This window comes from Phoenix dactylifera, chromosome 10 (genome assembly GCF_009389715.1).
Source record: "Phoenix dactylifera cultivar Barhee BC4 chromosome 10, palm_55x_up_171113_PBpolish2nd_filt_p, whole genome shotgun sequence".
In the NCBI taxonomy this organism is placed as follows: Eukaryota; Viridiplantae; Streptophyta; class Magnoliopsida; order Arecales; family Arecaceae; genus Phoenix; species Phoenix dactylifera.
In genome coordinates this window covers 2465677-2477782 of record NC_052401.1, presented here as the reverse complement: position 1 = coordinate 2477782, position 12106 = coordinate 2465677, and the positions used below count along the sequence as shown (strand labels likewise).

The window sequence follows — 12106 nt, the reverse complement described above, 5'->3', positions numbered from 1 at the left end:
TTTGTTTCTGGCGTGACATTTACGTAAATATGCTGCACTTTCATGGCACCTTCCTGGCACATCGCTAATCCGCCCTCGATTTATCTTAAGATTCGTGCAATGTTAGAGTGAACGGCGATGCTTTCTCTCGCGTGGCATCCTCCTGCGTGGCCGCGCATCCGGAAAGGTGGGTCGGCAAGCGCGCAGTACGAAGTACAAATTGTTGGGGGTACGAATTTTGTTAAGTTGTTGCTTTTTATGGTATATCGTAACGGTTGATGCAGTTTACAGTTGACACGTCATTAATTAGGGCAACTGGCCACTTGATTAGCGGAGCCAATGCACCTTCCGTGAAAATATTATCGCGTGATCTACCAACTCAGTTACAGGTCGATAGAGGTGTGTAAAATTATTGGCTCAACCGTCAGCGTGACTCTAACTAATCTCTACGGTTAGATTTAAATCGATTTTTCTAAAATCGGATTGGTATCTGCTTGAGAAATATCTGAATTGAAAAAATTCGTCTCGCCTCCCATTTAAATATTTAGAAAAGTATTTTAAACCAAACTGAACCGACCCCCATATGTTAGCCTTCTTTCATATAAAGCCCGTTCGGGCTTTACTTTAAAAAGGGCCGAAGTCTCCTCTTTCTCTCCCACTCATTCTCTCTCTATATTCCTCCGTAGAGGGAAGAAGAAACCCTCATGCAAGAGGGTATACGGCTCCCCGTAAATAGAACGAGCGCGAAGCTCCATGGCTCTGCCCCCCAGGCACTAGCTGGGCCACTATGGTCTACCGGCAGAGAGGCCCAAAAAGCTGGCCTGAAATTTAGGCCTTTTTTCAGGCCGAAAGCTGGAAAGACGAATGCTTTTGGGCCTAATACCAAGCTGAGCCAAGCCTGGATGGGCTCGACCCTGGAACTCTCGGGCTTGCTTCCGGAAAGGACGGCCTTGGGCTAAAAGATCGAACACCTTTCTCCGAACAGTTCTGAGCACTTCCAAGGTTCCGTCATTGATGTGGCTACTACAAGAGAGATGGATCCCAGGCCTTGCTGGGCTCTACTCCTTTTTTCATGACCTAATGAAGAGGAAGAGTCTCTACTCCTTTTTTCGGTACCGTTAACTATAGATCTTTTTTCATGACCTAATGAAGAGGAAGAGTCTCTTTGGTCCTAAAGAGTCGGGCCAATCCAACCACTTGCTTCTTTTCAACTCGGTCTCCGTCGTACCAAACGTCTTACTGGCTGCGGGACGCACCAGCTCCTCCTCCACCGAGAGGAGGGCCGGTGGCCCTTGAGCCAAGATATTTAAACCAATTCAATAGCGGATGCCTTTTTTTTCTTCTTCTTTTTTTGATGAGAAGTCGATAGCAGAGACCTAACAATAAACTATGCTGCCTTCGGGTTGAAGAAGAAGCAAGCACCCTGTCACATGTACGTGTTCAATTCCACTAACTAAAGTTCTAAAAGTTCTCGCTTTTAGTACATCCGAGCAACGAAGAAGCAAACCCCGGCATGTACGTCCCTTCGTGTTGTCCCTACTATAAATAGGAACGACCGGTGAATTTTGAGCAACCTTGGTACGTTTCTGTATTTGGAAAGACCCACGACACGGATTGGATGCACGCGTGGCCTGATAAGAATTAGTGGAGTTCTCCGGTCACTGGGTGCATCATGTTATCTCCATAAGGATGAACTCATAGACCGGTGAACCAAAGAAGGGACCGTGGGATCGACAGGAATTTAGCGGTGTTGGGCTATGCCACTGGCATCCAGCCATGTTCGAGTGTCCTCGTGGTGGTTTCCTTTGAGTCCCCTGAAGTTGGACAGGTCCCATCCAACTTTAGCACTTACAGTTAGCCAGTGCTGCACCCATGAATGCTGTGTCAGCTCTCATAATGAACTCTTAGTGGCAATGGGTGAGGTCTGATCTCCGATGCATGTATATATGGGCCTAAGAACTAAGATGCTAAGTTTCAAATAATGGCCTAAGAACTAAGAACAAAAAACTATACAAGTTTCAGTAATCACTACAGAAAAAGTCGGTTTTACCGACGCATTTTTGCCGACGCTTTTTACAAGCGTCGGCAAGTTTCGGTCTATTGTCAAAATTTACCGACGCTTGTAAAAAGCGTCGGCAAAAGACGACGCTTATTAGCGTCGGTGCAGTCTCGAACCTAAGACGACGCTAAAAAGCGTCGTCGGAAGCCACCGCACCTACATCCCAACCCTCTTCTGACCATCCCTCCTCCCTCCTCTCTCCGGGTTTCCGATTTCCCGGCCACCGCCCTCCTCTCTCTATTTAACTAGTAGTATTACCCACATCTCTCTCGCCCTCCTCGTCTTCTCTCTCTCTCTAACCCATCAACGGTGCCTTCTCATCATCATCAACCCCCCTCCCTAACCCCCTCCGGATTCAAGAAGCAGGGGCTCCGGCGATGCTGCCGGTGCTTTGGTCAAACCTATTGGGCCATGGATATCTTCTTCTCCTCTTCTACCCTTTCAGAAAACCTGCTCTCTCTTATCTTTTTAGGCCCGACAAAGGGTCGGAGTAGCCTCTCGTTTGGGCCGAGCTGAGAAAAGCGGCGACGATGAGTTCCCTTCTCCTCCTCCTATTCTTCCTCCTTATTCCGGGCTATTCCGCTCTCCCCTTGTGCACCGATTCCAGTGGGTTTCTTCCTTATTCTTCTTGCTCTTCTATCCTGCTATCTTTTCGTTATTCTCCACTGGGTTTGGAGTGGATGATTAACGGTTTGGTTCCGTTTTTGTTTTGGAGTGGTTTAATTTAATTAATTTAATTAATTAATTAAATTAATTAATTAATTTAACGTAGATGGAAGATGCTGGAGTTGGTGAGTACTTATCGCTGGATGCAATTAACAGAAATTCCAGTTAAAAATTTGGGAACAAATAATGACATCTTATTGATAGAACAAAAAATAGAATGACATTTTCTCCCAGCAAAAAGGGGTCCTAGCGACTTGCTTGGCAAATGAATCCAACAGATACTAATGCCACGAAAAAGGAACTAGAAATCCCCATGCCAAGATGAATTCAGACTCAAGTGAGATCAAACCGGTGCAAGGTATCCTTACCTTTGTGCCCTAGGTTATGCATGCACACTTGTAGATCATGTTATCTATATTAAAAGTCTGTTGATTCATCACAGCTACACACCAAACTTCTTCAACCCAAGTCTGTTCGATCAATATCTAAGGTGATATGGGTGCAACAGGTTCAAAACACAGAAATAATCATTCTATATAAAAGAATAAGGTTGTGTATATCTGACCTATCAGGCTGTATTGCATAATCGCATGCAAGTTTTTTTTCGTATAGAAGTGTCCTTGATGGCAAAAGCTTGTGGAATCACCCTTCCTTCCAATCCTCCACAAAGCGACTGTACCTTAAAGATTTTGAGAAAGAAATTTTCCATAATATCCAATAATTATAACCGATTTAATTTAACACATACATAGCACACTAAAACCGTGATTCTAACAATTTGGCTATACCTATACCAATAGATGTAATGCTTGCTTCAGTTACGTTGTAATCGTTATCTTGCAGGTAGCAATAACTGCCATAGTTAGTAGTGCCCGTGACTTGACTTGTCTAGCAAAAAGATTCCACCAAATTAAGTGTCTGAGATGGCGCCCTATCGTTTTGCTTTCGGCGGCAGCCTCGATCAGCTTTTGCAAGTCGCAAATGTTTGGCGAATCATTCAGAAGCTTTGGATGCCATCCGGCTCTCTTCAAATCACTCTTTTAGTGCATGGAGAGCGTGCCACTTTGAAGGCCAAAAGGGGGCAGGTGAACACGACCGCTTCTTATCCCTCTATAAATGAAATGCTCTCTGTTGGAAGCCTGTTTGGTTACTAATTCACAATCCACGAGCAGTCTCTGATGCTAGCTTTGTAAAGCACCTAACTATTAAACTCACAAGCCATCTTCTCTATCTAGAGCTGTAAAGATAATGGGTCTTACCACAAGAAGGAATACACTGTCGGAGAAGGTAGGAAATAAATGCACAAACTTCCAAAGTCTCATCAGAAAAGGCTGCATCCATCTCCATCTCCGCTAAAACCTTAAGGGCCATGCCTTCCCTAACCAAATCCACATTTAAGAACCTTGCACCTAATGTTTTGTTTGATTAACGAGCAACCGTGATGTTACCAAAAGGTTACTAATCTCAATCGGAAGCCGGTCAGTGGCTTGATGTTAGGATATGTGCCAAATTCCGCTACAAGAACATAGCAAGGAATTTGTTTGTGATCTCATATCAAACTTGTAAAATCAAATGCAACCCTCCATCTTTTCAATTGGATTAATTAGTTAACGGGATGTGCCAAAGTAAATCTAGTCTGACTTTCTAATGATATGGATACAAATGGGAGAAGATTACTTCAGCGCTAGTTTTGTGTCATGGAAATCGTGAGCAGTTGGATGGATACGTCACTCCTAATTCTAGTTTATCGATTCATAAAGCCCTGGGAATTATTTATAAAAAAAAATCTCAAATCTTACATCTCAACTTAGTTGGACTGATGTTCGAAGTGCTTACTTATTTCAGCATCCACCTCGATCCATGGTCATGTCTGACAGGGAGGAGGCAACAACAGTCTTCAGAGAGAAAATAACAACATCCTACCTGACCCCAATATGATCATGCTTGAAAACAAGCTCAGATGCTATTAGCATTACAGAAAAAATAGAGTTAGCTGAAAAGAAGAAGAATATAGAATCTATTGGCAGTATTTTCATCTCAGCCCCATATCAAGCCATATATCAAGGATCCATGATTCTATTGGTGGCAAGGATGATACACTCAAGCCGTATCGCTTTAGCACAAAATATCCTTTGGCATTTGTGGCTCTACTATTCATATCAAGCCCATCTACTTCACTCAAGCTCAACATGATCCTCAATGGCGTGAAACGATGGCAGATGAGTATAATACCTTGCCCTCTAATGGTACCTGACTTTTAGTTCCACCCTCTCCTTTACAATATTTTATTGGCTGCAAATGGATGTTCAAAATCAAAAAGTGATTTAATAGCTTGAGCGCTATAAAGTCTGTCTGGTTGCTAAGGGCTTCAATCAATAATAGAGTATTGATTAAAATAAGACGTTCAACCTAATAACCAAGTCTGTCACAATTCGCATTGTTCTTACTCTTACAGTTTTTGAAAGTTGGCCCATTCAGCAATTGGATATCAAAAACATATTTCTCCATGGACATCTCACCGAGGATGTTTATATCAAACAACCTCTTGGTTTTACTGATCCAGACCATCCCACTTATGTCTGCAAGCTATAATGTTCTCTTTATGGTCTTAAACATGAGCCACGCGCTTGGTTTCAGCGATTAAGCGTTCCCTTATATATTCTTAGCTTTCATAGGTCTAAGGTTGATGTCTCACTTTTTATCTAGCACACCAAAAAATATGTGACATTTCTTCTAGTTTATATTGATAATATTATTCTTACTAGCACTCTTATTGCTCCATTGGATGACTTTATTGCTTCGTTACAAACTGAATTCTCCATGAAGGATTTAGGCCCTCTTCACTACTTTTTGGGTGTTGAGGCTAAGACTATTACTTCTGTATTTCATCTGACCCATTCAAAGTATATTTCTGATCTTTTTCTCAAAACCAACATTGATGGTTCTAAGCCTGTCTCGACACATATATTTACTAGGTGCCAACTTTCTCATTCTGTTGGTTTGTCACTTTTTAATCCAACTTAATATCGGAGTGTGGTGGGTGCGCTTCAGTACCTTACTCTTTCACATCCTAACATTGCCTTTGCAGTCAACCAAGTATGTTAGTTTATGAATAGGCCCACTTTCATGCATTGGCTTGTAGTCAAGCATATTTTTCGCTACCATACTATCAACTATGGTATTTATTTAACCAAAGGCCCATCTTCATCTCTTTATGCCTATTCCGGCATTCTGCAAGTAGCTTAAATATTTTTCTTGATCCTAATCTCATATCCTGGAGTGCTAAAAAGTAACACACTGTGGCATGTTCAAGTACCGAATACAAATACAAAGAGCTTGCCAATGCTACTGCTGAATTAATTTGGATTCAATCTTTATTACAGAAATTGGGTGTCTCACTTGCTCAAGCTCTTATACTTTGGTGTGATAATTTATCTGTCATATATCTTATAGCCAATCTCGTCTTTTATTTTCGAGCCAAGCATATTGAAATTTATTTTCATTTTGTTCGAGAGCGAATGGTTCGTCGTTAGCTTCATGTCCAATCCTTTCCCTGCAATGACCAACTCGCTGATATATTAACTAAAGGACTTGCCTCCCAACGCTTTCAACAGTTGCATTCAATTCTAAGCTCTTAGTGGGGAGTAGTAGTAGTATCTTTATCTTAGCCCCATATCAAGCCACATATCCAGGATCCATAATTTTAGGAGTTTCAAATTTTGAATTTTGAATTTTGAATTTCAAATAGCATAAATTTAGAATTGATCCTGGGGATCTATTTATTTTTTCTTTTTATTTTTGTATAATCTTAGTTGTAATTTCTTGTACTTTCTCAACTGTAAGTATACATGGTACTACCTCATGCGGAAGGTAGAAAAAGTTCTCAATAATATTTTTTTCCCATATATTCTTATTTTCTCATATAACTATTCTTAACCTTAATACTATCTCCAACTCTTAGGAAACTATAAACGAAAAAAAATAATCAAAATGTAGTATGGCTCTAGTTAATGGTTTTTGGAAGATTTGTGCTTGCAGTATCAGTATTATACGTCCTTGTGAAAGGCATGATATTTAATTCGTTTAACCATTGATAAGAAATCATATATTGTGTTCATCGAGCCATCATAAAATATACCTCTTATAACTCCTCTTGAACTCAGCATAATGTATAGACCACTTTTGTACGTGTGCTGCAGAAATTACTTCTCACTCCAATATTTTGCAATGCACCCGGGCAAGTTTGGAATAAAAGAAAGAATACGGAGGTATTCTCGAACACGTGATTCACGTATACAGAATTCTTGAAAGTTGATGACCAGTACATACGAGTATCATTAAAATAGGAGGAGATAATATTTCATTTATTTTACTGAGGAAATAAAACACAAGATTGATATATATATATATATATATATCTTATCTTGCTTCATTTCACTAATGTAACCAGAAGAAATTAAACTCAAAAGGGATGCAGAATTTCTCTCTCTCTCTCTCTCTCAAATTTGCTTACTTTTAAAGAAAAAAGATGAAACCTTATGAGATTCTAATTCAAAAGAGTCGATGAAATAAAAAGAGTACATCAAGCCGGAGGGTCATGCATGCATGCGAAGCATCTTGATTTGAAAATATTTTATCAAGAATTAATTATTCTGAGATTTGCTGTGAACAGGAATTATATATTATATATGCATGTGACACATACATGCATGCAGAGACCTTATTGATGATTAAACATAAAACCATGGGTGGGGGGAATTGGGAACTGGGAACCTCGTGCTGGCTGAGTCAAGATGTATACATCACCAATTCAGGTATCTGACACTGAAATCACACTTCAGCCATCCCACTTGGCCTCTACTACCTCTCTGGCCTGTGCAATCTGCTACATGGCCACCACCCATTAAGAGACTGAGAGAGACGCATCCTATCCTTCCTAATTGATAGAAACAAGCCTTCAAAAGTTTACTTGTTCTCATAATTAAACAACATGCCGACAGCCACCACCGAGAAAATGAACACTCTCCTTCCGCTCTCTGTACCTGACGTAAGGTATCGATCCCACCATGGGGCTCATGTGGTGCGCTATAGCGCATCACAATACAATAGTTCTAACATGTGCCGTGACCCGGCCGTTTCTCGCCGGAGCTCCTCCGCCGCACCCGAGCCGACAGCCCGCCGCGAATCGATGCAGTGAGTCCGGGGGCGAACCTTGGCGGTCGGCCCCCGTCGAGCACTTGGACATCGAAGCTGCGAACCACCGACACGATGACGGTCTTCATTTCCATGAGAGCCATCTCCTTCCCGAGGCACACCCGCGGTCCGGCATGGAACACCGGGTACTTGAACGGGCTCGCCGGCACGAACTTTCGGTTGTGGAGCCACCGTTCCGGCTTGAACTCCTCGCAGTCGGGTCCCCAGATGTCCTCCATCCTCCCCATGGCGTAGGGGTGGTATGTCACCCTGGCCCCTTTCCTCACGAAGGTACCGTCGGGGAGCACGGCGTCCTCGACGCAGAATTTGGAGTCGAACTGGACCGGGGGGTAGAGCCGCATGCTCTCGTACATCGCCGCGTGGACGTAGTGCATCTCCTTCAGCTGCTTCAAACTCGCCTCTTCGTCGTCGCCGCTGCCGCTCATGACGTCGGCTATCTCGTCCCGAATGGCGGCTGTTACTGCTGGATGCTTCGACAGGATGAGGAAGAAGCTGGTGAGGCCGGACGCCACGGTGTCGCGGCCGGCCAACAAGAAGCTGATGACTATGTCGCGGAGGTAGCGGTCGTCGTCGACCGAGCCCATGAATCTGGAGAGGAGGTCGAGGTTGGAGGCGAAGCCCAGCTTCCTTCTCCGTCTTATCACCTCGTCGGCTAGCGCGCTGACCATCCGGATGGCCCGCTTCAGCTCCCTCTCCGAGCCCACGTTCAGGAGCCGCTTCAGCTTCCACACCGCCGGCGCCACCGTCGTCGCCCGCCCGGCCGACAGCCTCGACGCCGTGTCGAAGGCCTCCGCGAACTCCGACGCGGGCAGCGACCCCTCGAGGCAGCCCGGGTCGAGCCCGAAGGAGATCCTGCATATGTTGTCGAAGGTGAAACGCCGGAACACGTCCTGGAGATCGATGACGCTATCGGCGGCGATGGAGCGCTCGGAGACGGTGGCGAAGAGGGGGAGGAGGCGGCGGCGGACCTCGGAGGAGACGATGTGGAAGGCATAGGAGCGGGCGGAGACGCTGCCGAGCTCGAGGCTCGCCATCTTGCGCTGGAACTGCCACGACTCGCCGTCGACGTTGAAGATGCCGCGCCCGAGGAAGTCGCCGAGGAGGGACGAGAAAGGCTTCCCCTTGGGGAAGTTATCGAACCGGGTTCTGAGCATGTACTCCACGTTGTTGGGGTTGGTGGTGATCGTGTTACCGAGCACATGGATGTCCATGGTTCCAGTCGGCGATTCACGGAGGAGGTGTGTGAACCAGTCGCAGAGGTTCTCAAACTCGGTGGTCCATGACGAGCTCAGGTAGGCCCTGCAGACGTGGCAGTTGCACCAAGGCCGCGATCTCAGTAATAGAAGTAGTAGAGAGAGCAGAAGGAAGATGGTGGTGAAGGAGAAGAAGAGGAAGGAAAGGTAGTCCCGGAGACATGAGAGAAGAGACAACTCCGTTGCCATTGTTCTTTGCTTGGTATGGTGATTGGTGGTATGAGATGAGATGAGATGAAAATTTTGATCTGATCTGTATTCTTGAGTAACCTTCTATTTATACAGATGCACGAATAAACAAAATTTAGAATACAACCTGTAGAATAAATGATAGAGGGATAAATAATAAATGGCATATAAATTATAATCAATTATAAAAGCAGCATATCAAACAAATCGAGCTATGAGGGATCAGCTAGAAAAGGCATCATATCATGCTCAACAAGATGAAGAGGCGAACATGGTAAGACAATTATTGCGCGCAGATATGGCTCTTAGGATACTTTCCTTGGCTCTTGAAGTTGGGATCCTTCCCCCCTCAAACAAAAATGCTCGATACGACCATGTGAGAGTAGCTGAAGTTTGACGAGCGGGAAACAAAATCAGGCATTTGTATTACACAAATCTATAAGTTGCAGGGTAATGTAATTGTGTCTTAAGGAAACGAAAGTCTCACACATAGTAAGACTATTTAAATGTGCTTCGTGCGTACAATTTGAACGGCACTCTTGTGAGAGGGTCGGCGGAGTGGACGCAACTTTGCAACAATCCAGTACCTCACTCAAAAAGATAAGAGTTTAAATCCATTCAAATCTAATCACAAACGCCATGATCAGCCTGTGGTCAGCCCCAAACAAATTTGTGCTGCAATGTTCCCTAGTCCACAAAAATTATGGATCAGGTTCGCGTTGATACCATTTGTAACAATCCAGGGCCTCATCCAAAAAGGCTAGCCAAAAAGTATTATTTAAATTTTTTGATCATTTATAAGTATCCAAGATCTACCCAACGAATAACCAATATGGGACTAAACACACGCCCGCCCAGGTCTTCACATACTTTTTCCATTTAAGCTCTTATGTCCTCGTCAGGATAAGAGTTTAAATCCATTCAAATCTAATCACAAGCACAACGACAGCCCGTAGTAAGCTCCAATGAACCCATACTGCAGTATTCTCTAGTCCACAAAGATTATGATCAGGTCCACTCTGATACCATTTATAATAACCCAAGACCTCACCTAAAAAAGCTAGCCGGAAGGTATTATTTGGGTTCCATGATCTTGTATAAGTATCCAAGATCTACCCAACAAATAACCGATGTGAGACTAAACACATGCCTGCACGAATCCTTATCACCACAACTAAATAATTTTAGAAATAATGTTAGTAATGCTCTATACTCTGCTTCCTGTAAAAAATGAACAACAACTAATTGCTTTTTTCTTATCAATGAAATTAAGGAACCATCCAGATAGATGCAAAAACCAGCAGTGCATCGGTAATATTGAACATCATTAGCCTATTTCATGTCGAAGTGTGCTTTATGGTGCAAACTCTGAAGAGCAAGACAACAATTTGAAAAGTACAAGATAAGATGGGAAATTTTGCCCTATGGTGCAAACTCCGAAGGGCTCCCGACAAGTTGTTGATGTAATGTAGGCTTTGAAAGAATAGATTTATCAGCGGATCGACATTTAAAATTATACTCAAGTGATGTATCAACAACTTTGTTATCAGCCAAGCCAGCTCATAATATCTAAAGCACATTTCATTTAAGAGAGAAAATATCGTTGAGTTGTATTTTGAACTTCAATCCCCAAAAAAAGTACTTTTAGGACCTTATAAGTTCTTAATTTAAAAGCATTTGTTTAGGTAGCATCGTGTGGCATGTATACCCATTAAGATCACTTCCTTTAAGGATCATATTATTAACATAGGATAAAAGTAAACTCATTCTTTGGTTGTATTGTGAATAAAAAGAGCAAAGTTATACGAGCTTCGAAAAAAAGCAGTATGCGATGGTGTACTATTAAAACTCTGCAGACTAACCATGAGGTCCCTGCTTCAATCTGTATGGGGCACAGCAAAGCTTGCAAACTTGATTTGCCTGATGAGATGGACCTAGGGGACTCATGCATGCTGATTCTTGGAGTTCACCATTCAAGAATGCATTTTTGAGATCCATCTGGTATAAAGGCCACCTTTTATATTAAAGCTACTACAATAAGAGCTTGAATAGTAGTCATAGTAGCTACAAGAGTGAAGTTCTCTTCATAAACTACCCACTACAAGCTAAGAGGCTTTTTATCATTCAATCAATCCATCTGTAATTCTCTTGATTTTATATATCCACCTACAACCAACAACTGATTTTCTATGTGCCAACTTAACAAGATCTGAGGTTTTGGTACTTTGTAGAGCATATAATTCTTCTTCTGCCACAGCCAAATTTTTGATTGGGATCACAAACTGCATCATGATAAGACTATGCTCATGATAATCCTGAACGTGTTTGGGTGGGCGTCGTTCTCGCTCTGGATAACAAGGCTCGGGGTGAATGGATCACTGTTGGGATCGGGCGCAATATATAGTTCAAAACTATTCAATGTGGAGAGATTACTTTCGACAGCATATTCTGAAGATTTACTATCATATAGCACAACCTAGAGAAAGACGCATGACCTAACCTATTCCACCAAGGCAAAGAAGTTGAATAACTAGAGCTAGCAGCATGAATAGTGACAGATTAACTAAGAACATTAAGTTTCTCTATAAGAAATAGTCTTGCCACTTTACGGCCTGTCCTAAGTTGCTTCCCTATCAAATTGTCCTATAGAAAACTCCCGACATATATTAAATTCATCGAAAGTTTTGGTACAAAAATGATATTAATTAGAAATTGATAGATGGTTCAAAGGAGTATGGAGAGAACC

General features: G+C 42.8%; 1 protein-coding gene across 1 annotated transcript; it reads right to left on the bottom strand.

Annotated features, from left to right (window-relative positions):
- Nucleotides 1–7379: 7379 nt before the first annotated feature.
- Nucleotides 7380–9689, bottom strand: LOC103703220 (cytochrome P450 94C1-like). Its single transcript, XM_008786004.4, has one exon. It carries the CDS (start codon nucleotides 9358–9360, stop codon nucleotides 7816–7818), a length of 1545 nt encoding a protein of 514 aa, XP_008784226.1. The 5' UTR covers nucleotides 9361–9689; the 3' UTR covers nucleotides 7380–7815.
- Nucleotides 9690–12106: the final 2417 nt, after the last annotated feature.